Raw genomic sequence first — 23,991 nt, 5'->3', positions numbered from 1 at the left:
TCAGTTTTGCGCGAATGCTGCCATCTATCCATGGTTTCTGGTTAGGGTAGGTTTTAATAGTCACAGTGGGCACAACATCTCCTATACACTTCCTGATAAACTCAGTCACCGTTTCAGTGTATTCATCTAAATTATTTTCGCAAGCTACCCGGAACATATCCCAGTCCACGTGATCAAAACAATCTTGAAGTGTGGATTCCGATTGGTCAGACCAGCGTTGAATAGTCCTTAGCACGGGTAATTCCTGTTTGAGTTTCTGCCTATAGGAAGGGAGGAGCAAAATGGAGTCGTGGTCAGATTTGCCGAAAGGAGGGCAGGGGAGGGCCTTATAACCATCCCGGAAGTTTGTATAGCAATGGTCGAGGATTTTAGCAGCGCGAGATATGTTGATAGAACTTCGGCAGCCTAGTCCTCAAATTTGCTTTGTTAAAATCCCCGGCTACAATTAATGCAGCCTCAGGATATGTGGTTTCCAGTTTGCATAAAGTCCAGTGAAGTTCTTTGAGGGCCATCGTGGTATCTGCTTGAGGGGGGATTTACACGGCCGTGACTATAACCGAAGAAAATTATCTTGGGAGATAATATGGTCGGCATTTGATTGTGGGGTATTCTAGGTTGGGTGAACAGAAGGACTTGAGTTCCTGTATGTTACTACAATTAGTATAATCTACAATCATGAAACACACACCTCCACCTTTCTGCTTCCTGGAGAGATATTTATTCCTGTCTGCGCGATGAACTGAGGACCCATCTGGCTGGACCGATTTCGACAGAATATCCCAGAGAGCCATGTTTCCGTGAAACAAAGTATGTTACAGGCCTTGATGTCTCTCTAGAAAGAAATCCTTCCCCGGAGCTCGTCGAGCTTGTTAACCAGAGACTGAACATTAGCGAGTAGTATACTTGGAAGCGGCGGGTGGTGTGCACGCCTCCTAAGTCAAACCAGCAGGCCACTCCGAGTGCCTCTCCTCCGCCGGCGATGTTTTGGGTCAGCCGCTGGAATCAGTTCAATTGCCCTGGGGAGAGCAAACAAAGGAAAGTCGTATTCCTGGTCGTAATGCTGGTGAGTTACCGCCGCTCTGATATCCAATAGTTTTTCCCGGCTGTATGTAATGATACAAAACACTTTCTGAGCTAATAATGTAAAAAATAATATATAAAAAAACAAAATACCGCAAAGTTTCCTAAGAGCTAATCGCAAGGCCGCCATCCTCGTCAGCGCCAGTATACAAATCATCCCTTTCAACCAAGATGAACAAGCTATCAACATTATGTACTTATTCTAAGACAAATCTTCCATGACCAGTAACACAATAGTAATTGCTATGTAACTATCAACTGCACACTGCCATACACTTGCTTACTACGTGGTTTAGCTCCACTTTATCCGAGGTTGAACTATCCTTCCAAACTGATGATTGGCTGCATATGATAACCCCAGTGTTATGAGACCTAGAGTCACCTTTCTCCCCCGTCCAATGATGGTAAAATAATATCCCAATTTTCCATCCCCTCTGACCAGGCCCCTGGTTTGATCCCCTCTGACCTGTGAGACTGGCCCCTGGGATGTAGGTGCCGCTGCTGGCTGAGACTATGTACAGGGCCACAGTGGCCATGGGACCAAAGGTAGTGCAGAGGGGCCATGCTCCCACAGGAGGGGACCACAGAGCCATTGGGGAATGACAGGGCTCCCTCCATAAAGGCAGATATCAGGATGATGGGTAGAACGTGTGGATGCATCTAAAAAACAGCCATCAAAAGGAGACTGTATCACTGTCCTACAACAGACAATTGGCAGTATTTCTCATGTACAAAATGCTGTGAAAATTGTTCATTTACCATACATACAGCTAATAAGGTGTCACCAAACCATTTGTTTACATTACGACATGCAAAAGAAGACTACTGCAATGACATGCCTCTGACATACAATAATACGGATTTAAAAGGTATTGTTATGTAATAGGCCCTACTTTATCATTATGTCAATCTTCTTGTGATTTTTTCTATAGACAAATTCACTCTCAGTAACCTACCTAGATAATTCAAGACAATTTAAATACAGACTTATTGCCCAGAGTAATTGAACAGAAAAATAACTGACAGACACTTACAGTCAATACTGAAATACCCCACAGTTGTCGTCGGTCAGTGGTGCTGTATCCAAGTGCTATACCAAAACCGTTGAGAGACTTTAGCCATGCGAGTATTTCCTCTTTTCAAACCAAATGATTGAATTTCAGGTGGCGGCACAAAAAGGAAGTGAAGGGGTTAACTTCACACTGAATAGACAAAAGCAGGTCATTGCTAAACTCTTGCCCCCCACTTACTAACAATGTCCTCAAAGTGGGGTTGAACTGGAGCTCAGATTACTCATGACATCATGAAACACTAATCCTGTGTACTTGCCAAAACAAGTGGTCATAACTTGTTTTTTTATTGTTTCCCAGCATCTCCAACTCAACAGTCAAGAAAAAAGGACATGGCTGTCTAAGTTATAACGCCTTAACATTTCAGTCTGTGCTTGAAAGCCTAAACAACGCATCATTTGAAGCCATTATTTCATGAACGTCTTTCCAGATACCGTAGTTCTTCTGTGGCCACCAAAGTGTATTGTATTATCTCTAACCACTATGTTCTCATACTATGCTCTACAACTGTTGTGGAAAAGTCCAAGGAAATGTACTATAGTAGCCTGGTAAAGCAGTGTAAACTCAAAAACAACAACTGTGGAACTTCCAAAACAGCTTGGCTTTTATTTCGGTCTTCCTAAAACAGCTGGAGACATACAGTACACATTTAGAACAACTGTACAGTAAAAGTATTTTAAAAAAGCGAATCAAGAGAACAGGGCTTCTACAGCAGAAGAGGTGGAGAGACCGTGTACTGAGTGGTCGAGCCACGGTTGGACGATCGGACCGTGAGTCTCTGCGGTTGGTCTCTCCTGACCGTGGAGCTGTGGATCCAGCTCGATATGCAGTCACGTAACAGGAGCTGCCTTTGGGGGGTTGTAACGTTACTGAGCGGTTACTGAGCGACGCCCAGGGTATTATAGCACCTTTGGTGGGAGTTGGTCTGGCTCCCAGGGTTTTTTGCTTTGGGGGGAAAGGGGGTAGAGAGGTGGAAGGTCTTGGGTTAGGGAAGAAGATGGAGTGGGTGAGGTTCTGGAGGTGGTTAGGGAGGGAGGAGAGATTGGGGGACAATTCTAGCCTGGTTTATGTGTGCTTTATGGAACCCCTCTCTGCAATGTTCGTTTCTTACCATTCCAAACATGTACAGGTAACTGCCAAAATAATGGAAACACTTGAGTAAATGAGGGTTCTGACAGCTCTGTTATGATGTGGGGTGCATTTTCCTGGCATGGTTTATGTCCACTCAACCCCTTAGAGGGCAAGGTGTGGTCCTCTGTAGCTCAATTGGTAGAGCATGGCGCTTGTAACGCCAGGGTAGTGGGTTCGATCCCCGGGACCACCCATACGTAAAAATGTATGCGCACATGACTGTAAATCGCTTTGGATAAAAGCGTCTGCTAAATGGCATATTATTTATATTATAAGGTAAAGGCCAACCGATGGTGATCACCTTCAACCTATGGTGAATCATTTCTATCCTGATGGGAGTGGATGGCAATGCCCCCATCCACAGGACATGAGTGGTCACTGAATGGTTTGATGAGCATGAAAACGATGTAAAACATATGCCATGGCCATCTCAGTCACCAGATCTCAACCCAATTGAACACTTATGGGAAATTCTGGAGCGGCGCCTGAGACAGCGCTTTCCACCACCATCAACAAAACACCAAATGATGGAATTTCTCATGGAAGAATGGTGTCACATCCCTCCAATAGAGTTCTAGACACTTGTAGAATCTATGCCAAGGCACATTGAAGCTGTTCTGGCAGCTCGTGGTGGCCCAACATCCTATTAAGACACTTTATGTTGGTGTTTCCATTATTTCGGCAGTTACCTGTAGCTATGGCATGAAAACAAGTCAGAGTTGGCTACAGGCCATAGAACTTCTGGAACCAGGCTATAGGTCAAGTCTACAATCTAAAGGAAAAGAGTCCAGGGCACAGTGCAAGGTGTCCTGTATGGGGACTGTCTTCACATTCTGTGGGGGGCCATTGTGAGTGCAGGCCCCTGGCCTGTGGCCCCTGGCCCTTACGGGGCCTTGCTCTTACAGGACTGGCAGCAGGCCTTCCTGTAGTACCAGTGTGTACACAGTTTCACCTTCAGCACCAGGGCACAGTTGGCCGTCGCCTTGTCCTGACACACCTCTTCAACTAGGGGAGAAGAGGGGGGACAATATTACAGTGGCCATTTTGACAGACAGACAGTTAGCCAGACAGACAGCGTTCTTCCTACCTGGGGCCTCTGTGGGACAGGCCTGCACCTCACACGTCTGCCCGGCCTCAGGTTTGAGGGCGGAGTCACAGCTGTGGCCTAGCTCCTCCCCCTGGTAGCACTTCACCTCCCGAACATGCACCCCACTGCCACATGTCTTACTGCACTGTGATGGGAGGAGAGGAAAAGCAATGACATTACTCACACGCAGGAACAAAAAGTGACTAACGGCCACATTTTGTATTGTGCTTGAGAAGAGAGAGAGTGAGAGCATCACACAAACCCTGCCGTATTTATTTAGCATAAACTACTAAACTATGGCATAAACACTGATATAATTGTCTAAATGACAGTGGAATGAGCTAGAGGAGACTGCCTAAAACAGAGTGCGATGGAGAGGAGTCATTGATGGTCCAAAGTAAGTGAGTAACAGTGACAGCGGTTGGATTGCTCTAATGACAGGTACCTGAGACCAGGAAGTGGTGAACCACTTGGAGCAGGGCCTCTCGAAGCAGGCGGAGCTCTCCTCAGGTTTGAGGGCAGAGTCACACATCTGCTCGGGAAACTCCTTGAACACACCGTCCTCCAGGCCTGAACAGACCACCTGCCGCGTTTTCACCCCCCGCCCACAGGTGGCGTTACACTGATGGTACACAGGGAGAGAGGAAGACTGTTACCACCACAGCCAGAGAGTTCTCTGTCATCTTACATGTAGTTCCCCTGTGAATCATGCATTTCACACAGTGGTACAAGTTTTGACCTTGCTGTAAAGCCTGGACTTGTTTGTTGCGTTATTACTATGACAATGTTTGTTTAAGCTACTATGAAAATGTTTGTTAAGTGTATTGAATTAAGTTGAATGAAATAGAAACGACTGAAGCTGAACTATGTTGAACTCTCAAATAAAAGATCTGACATGTATTGAGAGGCTGTTGTGAATACTCTGCTAGGCAAGTCTTTCTTCTACATAAAGCTACAGTACACTCACCTGTTCCCACTCCTGTTCCACCCAGTGTGCGGGGCAGTTCTTGTCCCCACAGGGGTACACAGCCAGGGGCTTGAGGTCCAGGTCACACTGGCCGTCAGAGATCACGTTGCCGTCGCTGTTCTTACACACCACATAACGTGTCATCCTACCCTTGCCACAGGCTCCTGAACACTTAGAGAGTACGCAGACAGCCAGGGGGAGGAAGGGAGGAGGGAAAGAGAGGGAGGGAGAGTAAGAAAGAGTGTATGAGAGAGACAAGTGATGACAGGGAAATGAGAAAGCGGGATAGAGGGAAACAAAGTAACAACGAGGGAGAGCTTATTCAAGATCAAGAGTAGATGTATTGATTTCATATCAATGATATATTATAAAAAATACAATATCAAGATTATTTTTCAGCCCATATTATTGCTGTCACAGCCTAATAACATGACGATCTGAGTGTAGTTCCTGAACCTATATAGGTAAAGGTGTTTTTTCCTGACCATGTGACTGGACCAGGAAAAACCCTGGCTGTTAGCTATGCCTAGGCTAAGACCTTTGTGCAGCTGAGGGTGGTTAACTCACAGGGCCCCAGTCAGAAACAGTCCACCTGCGGTCACAGGGCGGTCCCTCACACTCCTTCTCACTGAGTGGTCGTGAGGATTCGTTACACAGACGCGTCTCCATGGAGCAGCGCACCTCCCGACTCCTCAAACCCCGTCCCCCACACCGAGCTGAGCACTGCAAGAGAGAAACAACCACACTGCCCTCCATCAATGCTCAGAGAACACACTATTATGATCCTTCATTCCTGAGAGATGGAGTATGATAGCTAACATTTTACAACTTCATATGGTTCCTACTGATCCCCAGAACACATACTTTAAGATCCATTTCTATCTTAAAGATTTCTTGTCAGATACACAATCAAAAACACACACACACACACACACAAACGCACCTCAGACCAGTCAGAGACTTCCCATTGTGGGCCACAGCCTTTGCTCTTGCAGGCCTTGCGTGCCATTGGTTTCTGCAGCTCTGCAGCCACACACAGCTCGTCATACACAGAGCTGTCGAAGCCTGGAGCCATCATCTTCCAGCAGCGCACCGTACGGAACTGGTATCCCTCGCCGCACGTCCTCGAACACTCACTCCACCGACTGGTCTCCCACCTTGAACACAGGATGAAGACCCAGTCAGCCCAAGTATAATGGTTAGTGTAAGGCTTTAGCTCCGCTGGCTAACACAATCTTATGGCATGCAGGACAACAGGGTTCGAACTCCAGTCGGTCACAATTGTCCTGGAGAAAAGTTATTATTTGTGTGAAGAGAATGGCAGACTTAATGCCAACAGGCATATTGCATCAAAGGAGCTATAAATCCAGTAATTATTCTCACAGCATCAGGTCCTAGCCAACGGAATATAATTCAGAATACTATTTACTGGTCCACGAGGACCCCAATCTGATGTTGGAGTGAAACTGATCATGTGTGATATCTGACCTTGGTGGACACTCCTTCCCGGTGCAGAACTCATGTGTGGGTTCAGGTCTGGTCACGGCGTCACAGTAAGTCTCATCCACCTCAGAGCCGTCATAGCGGACACACAGGGCGTAGGACGTACTGATACCTGGCAAGGAAACATAGACTACCATGACCAATATAATACTGAAACTCACACAGCTGTTGAACAATCAGGGTTAAACAAAATATCCCAGTGAACATGTATCCTTTATGTTAATTTGGTTAATGAGACTAAAGTATACTTAGTGAGAGGTATGATCAATTTGGAGAAAAGAGACACTAAGTGATTTGCCAGTACCGGTATGTGTCTATGTTTGTGTAATGTATGTGAACGTGTGTGAGAATATGTGTATAACGTGTGTGTACAATGTGTGTGTGTCTGTGTACACAGTATGTGTGGTGTGGCTGGTAGCTGCACCTGTGGTACATGTTGAACTGCAGGGTGCATACGCAGATACCTTCCATCTGTACATGTCAGCAAGGCTGATGTCATGGTCTAGCAATCCCACCTCAAACTCATTGCTGCTGGAACACATTGGGAGAGAGAGGGAGGAAGAAGCACAAAACCGGAGAATGGAAGAAAGAGATAGAGAGACACACAGAGGGAGAAAGGTGATTGAACCTAACCAAATGTAACCTAACAATGTATCTACTTAATATAAAGGTAGGTACCATTGGGGAAAAAGCACGCCAACAAATAACAACCAACAAAAGCACATATAATGGGGCAGACCCTCCTCACATCCACTCCCCAAAGTCTTCCGTCCACCCGTCCACCAAGGCAGCTCACCTCTCTGTGTCGGGAGCCTGTACCGGCTCTACCTGGTGGAGGTTGACGAGGTTGGAACTCTCTGTCCCGTTGGGCTCTGGTTCAAAAAGGAGTCCATAGGGGGCGTTGTCCACAGCCGTGCCCTCGTGGAGGTTGAGGCTGCCTGGGTAGATCTCCAGCTGGGCCAGGCTGTTGTCCAGGGAAGAGCTAGTGTTGAGTTCCAGGAGAGGGCAGAGATTGGAGCCATCCTGGCAGGGTTGTCTGGGGCCTCCTGGTTCAGATAGCAGGTCCAGGAACAGGCTCCTGTGGAGGGGCTTGGATGGTCGGTGGGTGCCGTTGGGACCGGGAGAGTCGCCATCGATCAAGTTTGAGTCTGTCCCTTGTAAAATACATAGACAAATTATTTAAAATCTCATAAAAGATTATACTGATCATTCCCATCACAAAAGGGCATCAAAACCGTTTCCTGATATCCCGCAATAATATACTTCTAAGAAACTTCCCAAATAAAAGTGACAGACTACAGGCCAATGTCCTTGTCCGTTACAGATACAACAATGTTTGTACATTTTAAAGTTTAAACTCTCTGTAAAATAGTCAAGTGGATACACAGCCCAGATATAAACTTCATACTCAGACTCACTGTAGTTAGCCAGTGCAGGATGTCCCTGGTCTCCTAGTTTATTCTCCAGGTTGTTGTGGTAGATCTCACTGACTGGTCTGAACACCAGCATGGCTGGTGGGTGACTGAGGTTGAGAGGAGCCTGTAGTTCCCACACAAGACTTTCATGGTCATGATCCAGGTCATGGTCTACATCAGGGGGCTCGTCTGGGGCCAGAACACCACTATGGTTTCCCAGCTTCCCATAGTCCTCGCTGGCCTCAATCTCATTATCATTGAAGGAGAGTTCTGTGGCGGTGTCGTTGGCTATTTTTTCTGGCCACGGTTCTGGGACCACTGAATCAACGACGGACAGTGCTCGTATCTGGACCTCCTCTGGAGGTGAGGCTACTGGGGTTGTTGTGCGGGCTTCTGGGGTGCGAGGTACGGTGTACTCATATGTGATGTGGGGCATCTTTCCGTTCAGGTTGTAGTACTTGTATAAAAGAGTAAGAGGCCTTTCAATCACATATACAACAAAGCCAACATGTCAATTGTCTATTTGAGGAATCACTGGAAAACATGCCCTAGTTACCTACAGACAGTACATACCTAAATACCTACCATGACGTTTAGCCCCTGGTCAGTGGGTCCTTGGGCGATGATATACTCAAATCCATCTGATAAGAGGTTAGCGGGTCTCCTGTACTTGAAGACTGTGCCAGCAACACGGAAGTTGCGGGGATTGTCGATAATTGTGTCCCCATTGAAAAAGAAATGTCCTGCTTCATCGGATAGGGCTGGAGGAAAGCAATAAAATCTTATGGACAACAGCTGTAACAACTTTCTTGCTAAATTAATGTTGTTTCAGATTTATTCCACAAACCCAGGCACAAGTTTTGATTGGATAGGGCCTATGGTAATCATGCGGAAATCAACAACAGCTCATATTTCTTAATTCTAGTAACTATGACGTTAAAACCCAAACTTGTAAGGTTGTATGTCCTCCAAAACATGTTCTGCTTGTTAAGTTTCACAATTTCTAGTTACTGTATCCCAATAAAATTCAATACAACATGATATGGATCTTACCCAGTATATTTTCTGTTTTCCGTCTCTCAATGATCTGGATGTCGGTGGCACCGACAGGAATGTTGGTGATAAACACATAACCTGATCCAAAGGAAAAAACAAGAACACCCACTTTAGTTGTGCCTTTATTTCCAGGCACATTGTGACATGGAGATTAAGGCTCTTTGATTTTATTGATGTTTAAAAGGGTACTTAAAAAGGTAGGATATACTGTATAACCTCTTGATACTACTTAAGATATACCTAACTGTGTGCTCCCTTTCCGGTGAGATCCAGACACTCTGTAGCAGGAGCTGCCATTCCCGCCGCACACGCCGCACGAATCTACCGTTTTACTGGAGTAAAGCTTCCCGTCACACCCCACCGTCTGTAGTACAGGGCAACCAGGGGAGAGAAGAGAAGAAAGTCCTCATTAGTTTGGGATCCTTTTCCTAACCCTTTGACCTGACCAGGAAAAACTAGGTATAAAATCTCCTGGCAACAACTCATTACAGACCTAGGCCCAAAGTGCATTGATTGACATTATTTGGCAGATGCTTTGAACCAAAAGAGACTCAAGCGGTTGATCACGAAAAAAAATGAATGGTCCTAATACCGATCCCTGTGGCACACCTGACACTGGCCCTCGATGCAGACGCCCTGGTAGATGCCATCCCGGCAGTAGGTTCCGTCGTGGGCCGGGACCAGCAGCTGCCTCTCCCCCGTGGTGGTGGTGCACTGGAGGTCACACGGCTTGTTGGAGATACTGATGTAGTCATCTGGAACAGGAAGTGACATCAGAGAACAACTTAAAGAAATGTTCAGATACTCTTAAGTACGTTAAGCCTGTTTTGACACCAGCTACAAAAGCCAGTCCTTGAGGTTATTGTCTAGAATGGAGATTTGATTATAGAGGGATTGAGAAATTGACCCAAATGCGATTAGATATGAATGAGAATGTTTTTATTTGTCATGTCTATATGTCATTTACCTAGAAACCGAGACATAATAGTCAGAGTTTAAAGATGACATAAGCCTTGGACTGGGGCCTTAAAGCATGATGCAAGATGTTCTATGGAAAGGTACTCGTTTCCTGATTCCGACAGGCAAAAGCCAAACGAGTCAGACAAGAGAATGAAAGACAAAAAATGAACATCAAATTAATGCAACTAGGCAAAAGCTTGAGAGAGAAAGGAAGAAGGAGAGAGGAGAAATAGAGGGTGCGTCCCAATAAAAGCTTCTTTCTCCTGAAGTGTGCACATGATCATTACTTCCCACAAATCTAAAAGCATAGGATTGGTGGAGGCATGGGCTAGTGGGAGTCTTCGCCATATTTCTTATACCAGTCATTTCCTTTCGAATCAGTGAAGGTGAACAACTGCACACTTCTATAGGTAGGAGAGATAATTGGGACCTAGCAAGATAGACAAGGAAAAATAGCATATTAGAGAATGAAAACCATCTATGACTAATGAATTGCTTACCTGGATAGAGGGGCACCCACTCATAGTGTCTCCTGCCAAAGGCTTTGGCGTTGAACTGGGAGCACTGCTGCTGTTTGAAGCTGACACTGGTACTGAAGCAGGGCTGGGGAGAAAGATGAGACAACAGTAAACCAAGTCTCAGAAACAAATGGAAGTAGAGTAGGCAATGCATGTTTTCTAGACTGTGACACTGTGACACTGAAACATCTTCAGTCTAAAGCTCATATTCCACTTTAACAGGGCAATCTGCAGTTAAAAACAATAACAAAGGGTCCACCCTGCCTCTGTTTTGGTAAAAAGCTCAGGGATGGGCCTGGATAAATGTAACCACTCTTAAATGCATACAGTAGACAGAGCTATTGATGCAAGGACTGACCATCCAAGATATCAAAATTACAGTTTTGAGCATATTTGGAGGCTATAGAGTGTTTGTTTACATGTAAAACAAGCTTATATTTTGATAGGGTATGACAGTTGATCTTAGCTCATCAGGAAGTTATAAGCTACCTGTATATTCTTCAAGAATCAATGAGTATACATCCTTTATTTATAAGTCCAAAAATTATGTAGCAACTGCAGATTGCCCCTTTAAAGGGGAGCCGAATCATTGTAAACTTAATCCATTAGAAATTGGTAGGGCAATGGTGCATAAGCTAATAGATGCCTAGCAAATACTGTTGTTGAGACTTGACTCGGTTGATACTCCCAAAATGAGAGGAGAAAATTCAATTCATGGTGTTGGTGTAAATGCATACCTGAAATGGACACAGCTGATACTGCTTTGGAGATCCGACACAGAAGGAGCTGTTGATGTTCTGTGTGGCAGTGAGTCTGGAGAGAAAGGGTTCAACATAAACATACTTATCTTGCATGAGCAGACAAAATTTGATATTACAATAAAGATACCTTAGTTTGAACCTTGTTAATGGTCTTATAGTGTACTCCTTAAGATGTGTAAAGTTGATGTGACCTCAAAAGATCTCCCACAGTTCACGATAAACTCAGGTTATACAGTAAGTAAATGGAAGAAAAAGGTGAGTTACACTAGTATCTCCACTGTGGTAATCTCTTTAAGGAGTAAGGCTTTCATGTTTAGCCTACCTTCCACAGGACTAACATGAGATAGCCCCCCCTAGACTCCAGATGTTAAACTTTCCCAGGCTTTTTCAGAGCTTTCCCCAACACCCCTTCCACTCCTCCCCTCCAGATGTGGGTCTCCTCTTCTCTCTCTCTCTCATTCTCTCTAGCTAACACACCATTTTCCCCTTTCCATCTCCCTCTTTCTTTCCCTCTCTCCCTGTCTCTCTCTTTGTCTTCTTTCACCCACCACCCTCTCTCTCTCTCTCCTTTCCCCTCTCTCTCTCTCTTTACTCACATCTCCCTCTTTCCCTCTCTCGCCCCACCCCCCTTCACCCCCCTTCACCCTCCCCACACCACACAGGGGGAGTGTTAATGGGCACCAGCTGGAACAGCTCAAAGTCAAACCCTGGTGCTTATCTGGGGAGGAATCTCCCCCTAAATGGCCCAGCGCCTGACTAAAAGCCCTTTTATAAATATGGCTGTCACTCCGGCCAGACTGGCCCGTGTCATGTGGAACCGCTGACCGCCGGGATTGATGTTCATTCCACAGGACATTCCTCGGACCGCAAGAGGGTGCCCCAGAGGTTATTTGTCAAGGGGGAAACTTCTCTTTTTCACGCTCTCTCTCTCTCTCTCTCTGTCTGTCTTTCTTTCTGTCTCTTTCTTTCGTTCCCTCTCTTTTTCTCTCTCGCTGTCTTTCTCGACCTCCTATTCTCTCTAAGGAAAACTGGTGGGGTCAGAACCTATACTTTCATCTAAACCATGGAAATATGACGTTATGTATTTGTCTCCCTAGAAACTGTTAATCCACATAACTGTCAAGTTAATGAAAACCCCTATCCACCTTCCATTTAACAAACCCAGTTCTCAAATAAATCCATCAGCATTATTACTTGATTACTCCACATACAAAACACATATACATGTTATATGGTATATGTTATAGTACATGTTATGTCACACACCAAGAGCAGGGGCCGTCGGGCAGGATTGAACATGGACACTTCAGACCGGAGATCATTGAGCCCCCAATTACCAGCCGTTTAAATGAGCTCTGGAGTCAAACCCGCTGATGAGGACTGACACCCCCCAGTATGAGGAGTGGGTTCAGTTCAGGGTCAAACTGTGTGTGTGTGTGTGTGTGTGTGTGTGTGTGTGTGTGTGTGTGTGTGTGTGTGTGTGTGTGTGTGTGTGTGTGTGTGTGTGTGTGTGTGTGTGTGTGTGTGTGTGTGTACTAGCAGCACTGCAACTTGTCAGGCCTGATCAGACCACTGCTGGGAGACATTTCCGGAACATTTGGAAGTAAGTGTGTGTGTGTTGTAATGCCTACATTAGGCTGTCATAAGTGTAATGGTGTAAAGCGTGTCGTAACAGTTCGTGACAGCAGGAAACAGGAAGCGTTTTATAAGTCTTGATTGGTTGACTCTGTGATGGTTGAACCTCAAATTCCAGGCTTTTTGAATGAGACTTTGGAGTATGGAACAATTGAATTGGAGTTCATTTTGGCTAGCATGTTGTGGGAAATATTGTCACTCTAACAGAAATCTCATACAGTGTGTTATAACCCAAAAACAAATGTAAGTGTTGGGTCTAATTTTCCTCCAGGAGAGTATTCCACAAACAACATTAATGAGTTGGCAAGCTGACTTTTCAAAACTTTTTTTAACCAATTTGAGTAGCCATAATGATTAGCAGCCTGACTCCTTGGTCCCACTGGCCTAGTTAATTCTAGCATTGGGTTGGCTCTCTACCTGCCTAAAGACCATAGCAGGCAGTGGCAGCTTTAGAGAAGTGATGGTTAGTTAGGTTCCCAAGTGTTTCCTGTATTTCCTGACCAGGAAAAACTTCTGGCCCAGGATGTTGTAGAAATAATGTACGGCCCGCACACACGATTGCTCCAGCACATACCTTTTTGTTTGGCAACGTTTCAATCCAAGAGTGGATCTTCGTCAGGTCAGTGATGGTGTATCTTTACCTCTGCTGCAGACAGTGTCGTTCCTGAGAGCGCACCCCTCCTCCACAGGTCCTGGAGCAGGTAGACCAGCTGCTCCACTCTCCCCACCACTGGGCCACCTCGTCGGGCTGCTGCCCCCGGCTCTGGTGCCTCTGGCTGTGCCGGCTCTGCCGCTGGACCTCCTCCCTCCCGTCACTACTGTCCTGGCAGAGACAGAGTATTTTACATGTGTATTACACTGTATGTACAGTATGCATACGTGTGTGTGCGTGTGTGCTTGTTGCGTGTGTATGTCCATCTCGATGTAGTTTAGGTTGTCCAGAACAGTTTTCTCTTCTTCTCTCCCCCCATAAGGAAGGCATAAGGGACAGTTGTGTTGTTTCCTATAAGTGTTGGTAAAAGCCCTGTAGCTCTAACAGTAGGGTTGCTGTGCAGACTGCAATTGGCAGCAGCAGCTGGCTGGACTGTTCCATTAAACCCGAGCAGGTACGGAAAACGAAAAGACCAAAAATCACTTTAGGTGGCATTCGCACAAGATTCTCATTGTAAGTGTTCTGTCTCTGTGTGCAAGAGTAAGGCAGCAAGCAACGCAGTAACATGACTGACTTTGCTATGCTTCCTTTATTCCTGAAGTGTGTCCTACCTACATGAATAAGCACACACTGGGGCGTGTTTCCCTAAACCCTTCAGTGAATGCATTGCGACCACTTATGGTGCTATGGTACACTTTCCACCCGACGAACCTGTTAACACGTGTTTGGATACACTGACTAAAGCAGAGTCCAAAAAGGCTGCTGCTACCTTCTGGGGTATGCCTTAAAACCTATAGATGATAAGGTTTATTCCAAGTGGTGAAAGATGCGGGGGTAAAACTGTTTACTTCTGTGACTTAAAGGAAAGCAGAAACCTAACCAAAACCTGTAATGCATTTAGGAGGGGAGAGAGAGGGAGGGAAGGAGAGAGATAGAGAGAGAGAGAGAGAGAGAGAGAGAGAGAGAGAGAGAGAGAGAGAGAGAGAGAGAGAGAGAGAGAGAGAGAGAGAGAGAGAGAGAGAGAGAGAGAGAGAGAGAGAGAGAGAGAGAGAGAGAGAGAGAGAGAGGGAGAGAGAGAGAGAGAGCGAGAGAGACTAAAATTCAAAACAGAGCTGGTGGTTGGCTATGAATATCTTTTCTTTACAGAGGTAGAGACAGGCCAAGACTTTTAAGAGCATTACTGTGCTTTTGATGAGTTAGAGGGGTGGATCAGAGACTGGCGGGAGGAGGAGGGAGAGATGGAAGGAGGGAGGGGGGAATGGAGACAGAGGGAGGATTGAGGGCTGCTAAAACGAGTGCTAGATGAAAGGGCCAGTGACTGTCTGTAAGTAACTGAAGCTGACTCCTGTTGTCTAGACTTCAGGTTAATCGTAGCCCTCTAAACCTGACCATTAGAGTGCATTAACAGCACACAGACACTGCCATGGCTGGCCACACTGTTGTAGGGCGTATGATTTCTTCCCAATGATTAATGTTTCACACTCAATAGTTCTCAAGAGTAGAAACTGTGGTTATAGAACCTATATTCATCTGTACATTTTGAATGATTTGCAGCTATTTGTTTGAGGTATTTTTAGGTTGCTTTTTGGGAAGACTTGTGTTTGCATGTTTTACTGGCCTATAGTCTATATGACAGACATATATATTTCACAACAAGCTCATTTTACAACACCACAAATTTCAACACAAGAAGTGGTAATGAAAAAAAAGCAATTTTGCTAAAATCACAAACAAGCACAGAAATCCGAAAAGAGTGACAGTTCTGTAAATCAACTAGGGGGACTAGAGTGACGCTTGTCCAAACAAGAATGTGCAAGCCCCATATGTTTTGTCTGAATGCCCTCTGGATATTTAGGAATCTAAAGAGACTATTTACTTTTTTACGTTTTAATGCACCAGGCTCTCAAACAAGGGACCTCCCGGGAAGTACAAATTAGTATACTTATGGAGGCGGCGGCGACCGGCGTCCGGTGGCGGGGGAAGAATTGGGCATTGGCCAGTTTTATTACAATGTTACTGGAGTTTAGCGGGTCTGCTGCCGCCGCGACCGAGCACTGGTCAGGTGGATGCCATGCGGATGATTCAAGAGGCTGAGTTGTTACTCATCCATCAATAATGGACACGAACCCTTGGAAACGGAAAACCATACGGTTCAAAAAAGCTGTTTTCACGTATGTAGACGGTTTGAAGCATGTCTGTAAAATGTTCCAATAACTTTTTTTTCAGAAGCTGTGTTTTAACATAGTTCCCTGATGTTGGTTAGAGGGAGGTAGGCTAGCCAAGGCTATTTTGTTAGCCCATTGGATCATCTTGTAATATCCCATGTCAAACGTCTCCAGATTACCTCTCTTCAATTTGAATTGAAGTACAATCCAGTACCGTATCCTTGTCTTCTACCCTGCCTCATTAGTTTAAGTCCAGTGGACCACGAAGCTCTCTAATAATGTGCAGCTACTTCAACAGCTTCGGAAATGCCAGGCAGGCAGAAATAAAGACTCCAGCTGGGGCTTTGATCTTAAAGCATAAAGAGTCTTGAAAAGGAGTTCGGCATGAAACGGATAGCGGAAAAGAAGGCGCAAAACCTAGACTTCACTAATAGCCTACAGTACCGAATGGATTGAAACTGTTGCAGGCAAGCATGGGTTAGTAGGCTAGTCTAGAAAAACGCATAATCTCTTGCCATTTGAATGCTTTCACACAAGTACCGGCATACACGAGCAGACATTTGCGTTGAGAACAAGGATGTTTGAAGCGCACGGCTTTATGGATAAGATTATTTTTTTTATGGAATGAAAAATATGCGATTTACCTTAATGTTGCTGGTGGATGCTCTCTCAAAAGTACCGAATAGCACGACAGTGCTGTGAATAAGAATAATACCGAATCTTGCGCTCCAAAGACAGTACATGGTTCATTTAGGAACAAGGAGACCTCGCCCCCCAACCTTAACCACAGCTTGAAAGGGAGGCTCGCACTAAGAGGTCTATTGGGAAGAAAATCCTTGATGCTTTCTTTAATGGCTTTACAACCTGCTGGCCCGAAGGGAAAAGGGGGTTGGTCAAGCCGGCTTTGATTGACGTTGTAGACTTGCAGAACCTTGTACTCAACTCTGAAACCCACTTCTGGCTCTTTAAATAGTGACTACCTCCACCAGGGGTAGTGGGATAGTTCTCCTGTGTGTGTGTGTGTGTGTGTGTGTGTGTGTGTGTGTGTGTGTGTGTGTGTGTGTGTGCGTGCGTGCGTGAGCGAGAGAGAGAGAGAGAGAGAGAGAGAGAGAGAGAGAGAGAGAGAGAGAGAGAGAGAGAGAGAGAGAGAGTGAGTATTTTGGCACCATAAGCAAGAGAGAGTGTTTTGGCACCATAAACAAGAGAGAGTGTTTTGGCACCATAAACATTTTCACATCGATTTGCCTATATTTATAGGGTGTAGAGAAGCAATTATTAATAGTATAAAAAGGGGAAAGACCTATGGTGTTATGATGTAACACAGAATAGGGAGGTAGGGTAGTTGAACTCAAATCTCATGTCCCCTTATGCATAAGGGAGTGAAATTTACACAATTGTTACCTGGAAGAAAATGGGGGAGGGTCATGCTTTTTCAATTTCAGTCAGGGAGAGGTTTTAGTATTTTTTAAAGTAGTCCAGGGGAGGGTCATGTCACTTGTAATCAATTAACAAACCTAATGCAATGGTAGCGCTTAGATTGGTGTGTCACAAATATTTTTGCTAGTTTGCTAGTTTTGGTGGCGCAAAAGGGCTGGGTTTTGATGAATAAACCAGTTGTGGGTGTGTCGAGACTTGGCCCCTCACTGGCCAATCAGAATGTGCTCCATGGCTAAATATGTGGTTGCTTCAAGTTGTGTATTTACAGTCTTTTATGTATTGCCTTTGAATCAACTCCAATTCCAATGTTAGTCCATTATAGTTTGTTAAACCGCTTACAGAAACGAAATAACAAAATGTAGACCCATCCCATCTTTGCTAAATATCTTAACTTGAAACTGTTTGCAGTCAAAATGGTTCTAAGTAATTATATGGCTTCAATGTGGAAATATATACAGTTGAAGTCGGAAGTTTACATACACCTTAGCCAAATACATTTAAACTCAGTTTTTCACAATTCCTGACATTTAATCCTAGTAAAAATGCCCTGTCTTAGGTCAATTAGGATCACCACTTTATTTTAAGAATGTTGTTGTCCTTAAGCCATTTTGCCACAACTTTAGAAGTATGCTTGTGGTCATTGTCCATTTGGAAGACCCATTTGCGACCAAGCTTTAACTTCCTGACTGATGTCTTGAGATGTTGCTTCAATATACAGTGGGGAAAAAAAGTATTTAGTCAGCCACCAATTGTGCAAGTTCTCCCACTTAAAAAGATGAGAGAGGCCTGTAATTTTCATCATAGGTACACGTCAACTATGACAGACAAAATGAGGAAAAAAATTCCAGAAAATCACATTGTAGGATTTTTAATGAATTTATTTGCAAATTATGGTGGAAAATAAGTATTTGGTCAATAACAAAAGTTTCTCAATACTTTGTTATATACCCTTTGTTGGCAATGACACAGGTCAAACGTTTTCTGTAAGTCTTCACAAGGTTTTCACACACTGTTGCTGGTATTTTGGCCCATTCCTCCATGCAGATCTCCTCTAGAGCAGTGATGTTTTGGGGCTGTCGCTGGGCAACACAGACTTTCAACTCCCTCCAAAGATTTTCTATGGGGTTGAGATCTGGAGACTGGCTAGGCCACTCCAGGACCTTGAAATGCTTCTTACGAAGCCACTCCTTCGTTGCCCGGGCGGTGTGTTTGGGATCATTGTCATGCTGAAAGACACAGCCACGTTTCATCTTCAATGCCCTTGCTGATGGAAGGAGGTTTTCACTCAGAATCTGACGATACATGGCCCCATTCATTCTTTCCTTTACACGGATCAGTCGTCCTGGTCCCTTTGCAGAAAAACAGCCCCAAAGCATGATGTTTCCACCCCCATGCTTCACAGTAGGTATGGTGTTCTTTGGATGCAACTCAGCATTCTTTGTCCTCCAAACACGACGAGTTGAGTTTTTACCAAAAAGTTATATTTTGGTTTCATCTGACCATATGACATTCTCCCAATCCTCTTCTGGATCATCCAAATGCACTTTAGCGAACTTCAGATGGGCCTGGACATGTACTGGCTCAAGCAGGGGGACACGTCTGGCACTGCAGGATTTGAGTCCCTGGCGGCGTAGTGTGTTACTGATGGTAGGCTTTGTTACTTTGGTCCCAGCTCTCTGCAGGTCATTCACTAGGTCCCCCCGTGTGGTTCTGGGATTTTTGCTCACCGTTTTTGTGATCATTTTGACCCCACAGGGTGAGATCTTGCGTGGAGCCCCAGATCGAGGCAGATTATCAGTGGTCTTGTATGTCTTCCATTTCCTAATAATTGCTCCCACAGTTGATTTCTTCAAACCAAGCTGCTTACCTATTGCAGATTCAGTCTTCCCAGCCTGGTGCAGGTCTAGAATTTTGTTTCTGGTGTCCTTTGACAGCTCTTTGGTCTTGGCCATAGTGGAGTTTGGAGTGTGACTGTTTGAGGTTGTGGACAGGTGTCTTTCATACTGATAACAAGTTCAAACAGGTGCCATTAATACAGGTAACGAGTGGAGGACAGAGGAGCCTCTTAAAGAAGAAGTTACAGGTCTGTGAGAGCCAGAAATCTTGCTTGTTTGTAGGTGACCAAATACTTATTTTCCACCATAATTTGCAAATAAATTCATAAAAAATCCTACAATGTGATTTTCTGGATTTCTTTTCCTCAATTTGTCTGTCATAGTTGACGTGTACCTATGATGAAAATTACAGGCCTCTCTCATCTTTTTAAGTGGGAGAACTTGCACAATTGGTGGCTGACTAAATACTTTTTTCCTCCACTGTATCCACATATTTTTCCTTCCTCATGATGCCATCTATTTTGTGAAGTGCACCAGTCCCTCCTGCAGCAAAGCACCCCCACAGCATGATGCTGCCACCCCCGTGCTTCACAGTTGGGATGGTGTTCTTCAGCTTGCAAGTAACCCCCTTTTTCCTCCACCCCCTTTTTCCTCCAAACATAACGATGGGCAATATGGCCTAACAGTTCTATTTTTGTTTCATCAGACCAGAGGACATTCCTCCAAAAAGTACAATCTTTGACCCCATGTGCAGTTGCAAACCGTAGTCTGGCTTTTTTATGGCGGTTTTGGAGCAGTGGCTTCTTCCTTGCTGAGCGGCCTTTCAGGTTATGTCGATATAGGACTCATTTTACTGTGGATATAGATACTTTTGTACCTTCCTCCATCTTCACAAGGTCCTTTGCTGTTGTTCTGGGATTGATTTGCACTTTTTGCACCAAAGTACGTTCATCTCTAGGAGACAGAACGCTTCTCCTTCCTGAGCGGTATGATGGCTGCATGGTCCCATGGTGTTTATACTTGCGTACTATTGTTTGTACAGATGAACGTGGTACCTTCAGGCGTTTGGAAATTGCTCCCAAGGATGAACCAGACTTGTGGTTGTCTACAATTTTTTTTCTGAGGTCTTGGCTGATTTCTTTTGATTTTCCCATGATGTCAAGCAAAGAGGCACTGAGTTTGAAGGTAGGCCTTGAAATACATCCACAGGTACTCCTCCAATTGACTCAAATGATGTCAATTAGCCTATCAGAAGCATCTAAAGCCATGACATCATTTTCTGGAATTTTCCAAGCTGTTTAAAGGCACAGTCAACTTAGTGTATGTATACTTCTGACCCACTGGAATTGTGATACAGTGAATTATAAGTGAAATAATCTGTCTGTAAACAATTGTTGGAAAAATTACTTGTGTCATGCACAAAGTAGATGTCCTAACCGACTTGCCAAAACTATAGTTTGTTAACAAGAAATTTGTGGAGTGGTTGAAAAACAAGTTTTAATGACTCCAACCTAAGTGTATGTAAACTTCCGACTTCAACTGTACATAGCATTCACACTGATATAGGGGCTAGGCCTACTGTAAATTACATTATGGCTGAGCATGGACATGCCAAACGTTGTCAATAAGCAAGACAAAATTCATTATTGATAAGGCCTAAAAACAGAGCAAATAATTGTAATAAAATTCTAAACAAAACGAAACAACTTGTTGTAAATAGTCTATGTCTAAATACACTTACAGGCACCATAATTGCTACCTGTGGGCATATAATAGGCTATTAAAACAACGCAGACTATGGAGGGTTTTAAACACATCCAAACTTTTCACAGTAGCTGGACAAAGATCCAATTTAAAGAGAAAGGGAGAATGTCCACTCACCTTATACTGCTCCCAAATATAATGTTTTGTATACATATTGGAACCATCTTACAGATCGCAATCACACTTCTCCAGAAGCTGAATTGCATGTGTGGTATCTAAAAATATGATGCTAATTATGCTGTGAGACCAAGGAGTCTGCTTACACTGTACTTTGATTATGTCACGCCCTGGCTCTGGGGACTCTAGTATGTTGAGCCAGGGTGTGAGTTTTCATGTGTGTTGGTTCTAGTTGGTGTATATCTATGTTGGCCAGGGTGGCTCCCAATCAGAGACGGCTGTAGCTCGTTGTCTCTGATTGGGAGTCATACTTAGGTAGCCGTTAGGCATTCATTCATTGTGGTTTCTTGTTCGTGTTGGTTTGTGTTTGACCATTGACTGTCATGTCATCGTTTTGTTGTTTTGATCGTGTGATCATTAATTAAATAAATATGTTCGCATTCAACGCTGCGCCTTGGTCCTCCTCTGTTCCCGACGAGCGTGACAGAAGAAACCACCAAGACTGGGCCAAGCAGCGTGTCCAGGAGCCATCGCCAGGGAGATCTCTAGCAGATCTCCTTCGCCTCCTCGACTGGGTCAAGCCGGGTGAGGAAGAGAAGGGCTTAACATGGAGGCAGAAGGGCGAAAGGCTGGCGAGGGACATGGAGACCTGGTCCACGGGTAGGAGAGACGCCCAGAAATTTTTTAGGGGGGGGCTAACGCCGTGGACGACGGGCCAGCAGGAGACCGTGGCAGAGCGGCCCAGCGGGTTGGCAGAGGAGGCCGCCAGGTTACGGGGGCCACTGGTCGAAGAGGGGATGGAAGGTGTAGAGGCACGGCGAGAGGTACTGGGGTGTGTTACCAGTCCGGTCCGGCCCATTCCAGATCCCTGCGTAGGACCAGTGGTGTGTGTCCCCAGTACGGTCCGGCCTGTTCCTGCTCCCCGCACCAGGCCAATGGTGCGCTTCGTCAGCCCGGCTCGGCCCGTTCCTGCTCCCCGCACCAAGTCAGTGGTGCGCCCGTCAGCCCGGCTCGGCCCGTTCCTGCTCCCCGCACCAAGTCAGTGGTGCGCTCGTCAGCCCGGCTCGGCCCGTTCCTGCTCCCCGCACCAAGTCAGTGGTGCGCTCCCGTCAGCCCGGCTCGGCCCGTTCCTGCTCCCCGCACCAAGTCAGTGGTGCGCTTCGTCAGCCCGGCTCGGCCCGTTCCTGCTCCCCGCACCAAGTCAGTGGTGCGCGCCGTCAGCCCGGCTCGGCCCGTTCCTGCTCCCCGCACCAAGTCAGTGGTGCGCCCGTCAGCCCGGCTCGGCCCGTTCCTGCTCCCCGCACCAAGTCAGTGGTGCGTTTCGTCAGCCCGGTTCGGCCCGCTCCTGCTCCCCGCACCAAGTCAGGGGTGCGTTTCGTCAGCCCGGCTCGGGCCGTTCCTGCTCCCCACACCAAGCCAGTGGTGTGCGTCGTCAGTCCGGCACAGCCCGTGCCTGTTCCACTGGTGCCTGGTTCAGCACGGGTCAGCTGCTTCACGCCGGAGCTAGAGAAATCCGCTCCAGCAGTGTGCAGTCCAGCTCCGGTCAGCAGGGCCAGACCGGACCAGGGGTACTTTGGGGGTTAGAGAGCGAGTGGGGATCATGCCCGAGCCGGATCCGCCGCCAAGGCGGAGTGCCCACCCGGTCCCTCCCCTGTGGTATGGTTGGCGCGGTCAGAGTCCGCGCCTTTAGGGGGGTACTGTCACGCCCTGGCTCTGGGGACTCTAGTATGTTGAGCCAGGGTGTGAGTTTTCATGTGTGTTGGTTCTAGTTGGTGTATATCTATGTTGGCCAGGGTGGCTCCCAATCAGAGACGGCTGTAGCTCGTTGTCTCTGATTGGGAGTCATACTTAGGTAGCCGTTAGGCATTCATTCATTGTGGTTTCTTGTTCGTGTTGGTTTGTGTTTGACCATTGACTGTCACGTCATCGTTTTGTTGTTTTGATCGTGTGATCATTAATTAAATAAATATGTTCGCATTCAACACTGCGCCTTGGTCCTCCTCTGTTCCCGACGAGCGTGACAGATTATAAAGGTTTATTTATATCACAAGATTTCAGCGTAAATTGACAGACATCTGCAGGCATCTGGAGAACAACATGACAAATAACAATTTCTCTTATTGAGTATCTTTAACAATAAACCAAAAACACAGTTTTCTATGGAGTCCAAATCAATTTCTATGAAATATGAACAAATCTTTATGGAGTGTGAGAGCGAAAAACCTGTTGGCAGCTTTCTTTCCAAATATCCATCAATCAATCAAGACAGTAAAATTCTCTCACGGCCCCTCTGCCCCAGGCAACCACCTAAGTACTCCAGATCAATTCATAAATCTTTATCAATGCATTTTAAACTATGATGCAATTTGAATACACATGAAAGCCTCAGCAAACAAAATACAATCAAAAATGTCCACATTCAGGCTGGTCGACCCATCGGACCCTCCTGTGGATTCTCTCTATCCCTGCCTAGACCCAATATCCCTAAGCATCCACGAAATAAACAAAAACATCTGAGATCCTCACATGTACCCAATAACAGCAAATATCATTTTTCAAAAATTAATACAGAAAGAATATGACACAAATTATGTATTACACATGCAAATATGTCTATATATCATTGCAGACACTGGAATGTAGTCCACTACACTTCATCTCCTCAGTAGTGTCGACTTCCAATGCAACTTCGATGATGGAATCTGAACCTTTCCACACCTTCCTTGTTCCACTTCCTCATATTGTCCCTTCATATTGTCCCTTCATATTGTCCATGTTTGAGTATTTGAATCCCCTCTACACATTCCCCCATATGCTTCTGGAAGAAAAGAAAAGACC

General features: G+C 45.5%; 1 protein-coding gene across 3 annotated transcripts; it reads right to left on the bottom strand.

The window, feature by feature from the left end:
* Positions 1 to 3,904: 3,904 nt before the first annotated feature.
* si:ch211-267e7.3 (ADAMTS-like protein 2) lies at positions 3,905 to 16,838 on the bottom strand. 3 transcript variants are annotated; one of them, XM_041841175.1, is made up of 18 exons: positions 16,645 to 16,838; positions 13,825 to 14,006; positions 11,525 to 11,600; positions 10,770 to 10,872; positions 9,919 to 10,064; positions 9,550 to 9,673; positions 9,307 to 9,387; positions 8,839 to 9,014; positions 8,257 to 8,710; positions 7,635 to 7,992; positions 7,263 to 7,369; positions 6,824 to 6,950; positions 6,279 to 6,492; positions 5,903 to 6,058; positions 5,336 to 5,506; positions 4,814 to 4,990; positions 4,369 to 4,513; positions 3,905 to 4,286 (listed from the first exon to the last, which is right to left on the bottom strand). In XM_041841175.1, exons 1-18 carry the CDS (start codon positions 16,741 to 16,743, stop codon positions 4,165 to 4,167), a joined length of 3,018 nt encoding a protein of 1,005 aa, XP_041697109.1. In that variant the 5' UTR covers positions 16,744 to 16,838; the 3' UTR covers positions 3,905 to 4,164. The 3 variants fall into 3 exon arrangements, with proteins under 3 accessions (XP_041697109.1, XP_041697110.1, XP_041697111.1); XM_041841176.1 differs by having other exon boundaries at positions 7,263 to 7,366; XM_041841177.2 differs by lacking the exons at positions 3,905 to 4,286; positions 4,369 to 4,513; positions 4,814 to 4,990 and having other exon boundaries at positions 5,382 to 5,499.
* Positions 16,839 to 23,991: the final 7,153 nt, after the last annotated feature.

The sequence above is a fragment of the Coregonus clupeaformis genome, chromosome 21 (genome assembly GCF_020615455.1).
Source record: "Coregonus clupeaformis isolate EN_2021a chromosome 21, ASM2061545v1, whole genome shotgun sequence".
NCBI lineage: Eukaryota > Metazoa > Chordata > Actinopteri > Salmoniformes > Salmonidae > Coregonus > Coregonus clupeaformis.
Note: the sequence above shows the minus strand (reverse complement) of the source record. Positions and strands in the feature narration are given on the sequence as shown.

What these genes read in the sequence shown, in the direction of transcription:
- si:ch211-267e7.3 (XM_041841175.1), bottom strand. Translation starts at nt 16,743, where the DNA reads ATGTACTGTCTTTGGAGCGCAAGATTCGGTATTATTCTTATTCACAGC. An exon ending in CATCCACCAGCAACATTAAG is followed by an intron (nt 14,007 to 16,644) that starts GTAAATCGCATA and finishes TGTCTCTGCCAG; the next exon opens with GACAGTAGTGACGGGAGGGA. An exon ending in GTGGGTGCCCCTCTATCCAG is followed by an intron (nt 10,065 to 10,769) that starts GTAAGCAATTCA and finishes TTCCTGTTCCAG; the next exon opens with ATGACTACATCAGTATCTCC.